The sequence below is a fragment of the Notothenia coriiceps genome, unplaced genomic scaffold (genome assembly GCF_000735185.1).
Source record: "Notothenia coriiceps isolate Sejong01 unplaced genomic scaffold, NC01 NC01_scaffold00032211, whole genome shotgun sequence".
In the NCBI taxonomy this organism is placed as follows: Eukaryota; Metazoa; Chordata; class Actinopteri; order Perciformes; family Nototheniidae; genus Notothenia; species Notothenia coriiceps.
The window spans coordinates 1-2,561 of record NW_011364912.1 but is presented as its reverse complement, the minus strand read 5'-3'; the positions used below and the strand labels follow the sequence as shown (position 1 = coordinate 2,561).

The following is a 2,561-nucleotide window of genomic DNA, read 5'->3' as shown; positions in this document are numbered from 1 at the left end:
CATGTTGAACACAAATACCTGTACTTTCTACTTCTTACATGTTGAACTCAAATACCTGTACTTTCTACTTCTTACATGTTGAACTCAAATACCTGTACTTTCTACTTCTTACATGTTGAACTCAAATACCTGTACTTTCTACTTCTCACATGTTGAACTCAAATACCTGTACTTTCTACTTCTTACATGTTGAACACAAATACCTGTACTTTCTACTTCTTACATGTTGAACACAAATACCTGTACTTTCTACTTCTCTCATTTTCCAAACAGGCTGGTTCCTTTAGTCTGAATGTGTGTTTGGTGGCGTGATCATTATTATTTAGAGTCATTGCGTGCCTATTGATTTGAACACGATCCGTGTATCCATCATTTCCTGGTCTTCTCTAAAGAAGAGGGACCAATGAAAACGTTGTCATGTTGCTGTTGGTCACCATGGAAACATTCATTAGCTAACAATGACATTATTGTTCTATTAATATAAAGGGAGGTCAGTTACTCTTTAAAACAGCTGCTAGTTATGGGTACTTTTTACTGAAGTACATTTCAAAGCCTCTTTACTTTGACTTGAGTAAAGAAGTTTAGTCAGTACTTCTACTTTCACCAGAGTATTTTTAAACATGAGTATCTGTACTTCTACTTGAGCACAGGATGTGTGTACTTGTACCATCTCTCTGTGTACCTGTGTTCGTTGAGCACGGTTTCTGCGGGCTGAGCTTGGTTCTCTAAAGCTTTCTGGAAAACAGCCTCGGCCTGTTCGATCTTCCCGTTCTCCTCAAACTGTTTCGCCCAGGAAACGTAAAACGCCGCCGTCCTCGTGCCGACTCCTTTACTGAAAACGTGATTGTACACGGCCACCGGCTCCGGGTAAAAGCTCGCCTGAAACACAGAGAGACAGTGAAGGAAACGCTAGTTTGAGTATGGGTAACAAAATGTAGAAGTATTACGGATGTACAGTATGATGGAGCTGCGACCGTTTCTCAGAGGTGGTTTAAAGAAGACCAAAAACAGCATTTTAAAAACATTTTCTTCGTGAAAGTGTACTAAAACGACGGGCTAAGAATAATAACTCGCCTGAAACACAGAGGGACAGTTAAAGAAACACTAGTGTTAGTCTGCATAACAACATGTAGAAGTATTACGGATGTACGATGGAGCTGCAACTGTTTCTCAGAGTGTGAGGTGGTTTAAAAAGTCAGGAAACAGCATTTTATTTTACAGTTTGACCGGAAAATGAACTTTAAACGGTAGATGAATTATCCAAATATGTGCTTTTCTATACGTGGCCATGTAAGCCTGAATAACAGCAAACTGTGGAAGTTACTAATTGTTTTTTTGTTGATTATCTTTCGCTTGATTTTCAGATTAATGAGAAAATGGGAAAAACAGGAAATGTTGATCTTTGAGACGTCTGACAAATGTTTTTCTTTCATATCTCTTGCCTGAACTTTAACGATGATCAAAATAGTAGATGATATTCCAGAGAGACTCACACATCTGATGCAGTAGTTGACATATCGGAAGTCATTTGCGTATTTCTCCACGTTCAGAAATTCCTGCACCAGACGGTCCAGAGCCTGAGACAGTTCATGGACTGCATCCTGGGACTCCATGTACACCACGAGCCTGAACACAGAGAACACATCAATATAAAGAGGAGATATCACAATAGAGAGAACACATCAATATAAAGAGGAGATATCACTATAGAGAGAACACATCAATATAAAGAGGAGATATCACTATAGAGAGAACACATCAATATAAAGAGGAGATATCACTATAGAGAGAAGTACACAGAGGAGATATCACTATAGAGAGAAGGACACAGAGGAGATATCACTATAGAGAGAAGGACACAGAGGAGATATCACTATAGAGAGAAGTACACAGAGGAGATATCACTATAGAGAGAAGGACACAGAGGAGATATCACTATAGAGAGAAGTACACAGAGGAGATATCACTATAGAGAGAAGGACACAGAGGAGATATCACTATAGAGAGAAGGACACAGAGGAGATATCACTATAGAGAGAAGTACACAGAGGAGATATCACTATAGAGAGAAGTACACAGAGGAGATATCACTATAGAGAGAAGTACACAGAGGAGATATCACTATAGAGAGAAGGACACAGAGGAGATATCACTATAGAGAGAAGTACACAGAGGAGATATCACTATAGAGAGAAGTACACAGAGGAGATATCACTATAGAGAGAAGGACACAGAGGAGATATCACTATAGAGAGGAGGACACAGGGAGGGAAGATAGACAGATATTTGTATCTTATATTCTGATTGAAATGTAAAAGCGTTAGCTAATGCTAACTTCAGATTACTCACGAGCCCCAATGATCCAGAGGGTCGTCTCCTGTATACGAACTCATGGTTTTCTCAAACAACCTAAACCAGGGAAGAGAGGGGACATTAAGAAGAGAGAGAGCGACACAAACAGAGATTCACTCTAAAACAGGGGGGTTTTACTTGAGTAAAAGTAGAAGTACTCAGATATTGTACTTAAGTAAAAGTAGAAGTACTCAGATCTTGTACTTGAG

At 39.2% G+C, this 2,561-nt stretch overlaps 1 protein-coding gene across 1 annotated transcript; it reads right to left on the bottom strand.

Moving 5' to 3' along the window:
- Positions 1-682: 682 nt before the first annotated feature.
- LOC104960701 (mitotic checkpoint serine/threonine-protein kinase BUB1-like) lies at positions 683-2,409 on the bottom strand (the record flags this gene model as incomplete). The annotated part of the gene is made up of 3 exons (XM_010788855.1): positions 683-879; positions 1,494-1,626; positions 2,350-2,409. Coding segments are annotated over 3 exons (390 nt in total), but the record flags the coding sequence as incomplete, so codon positions are not given.
- Between the last annotated feature and the right edge of the window lie 152 nt (positions 2,410-2,561).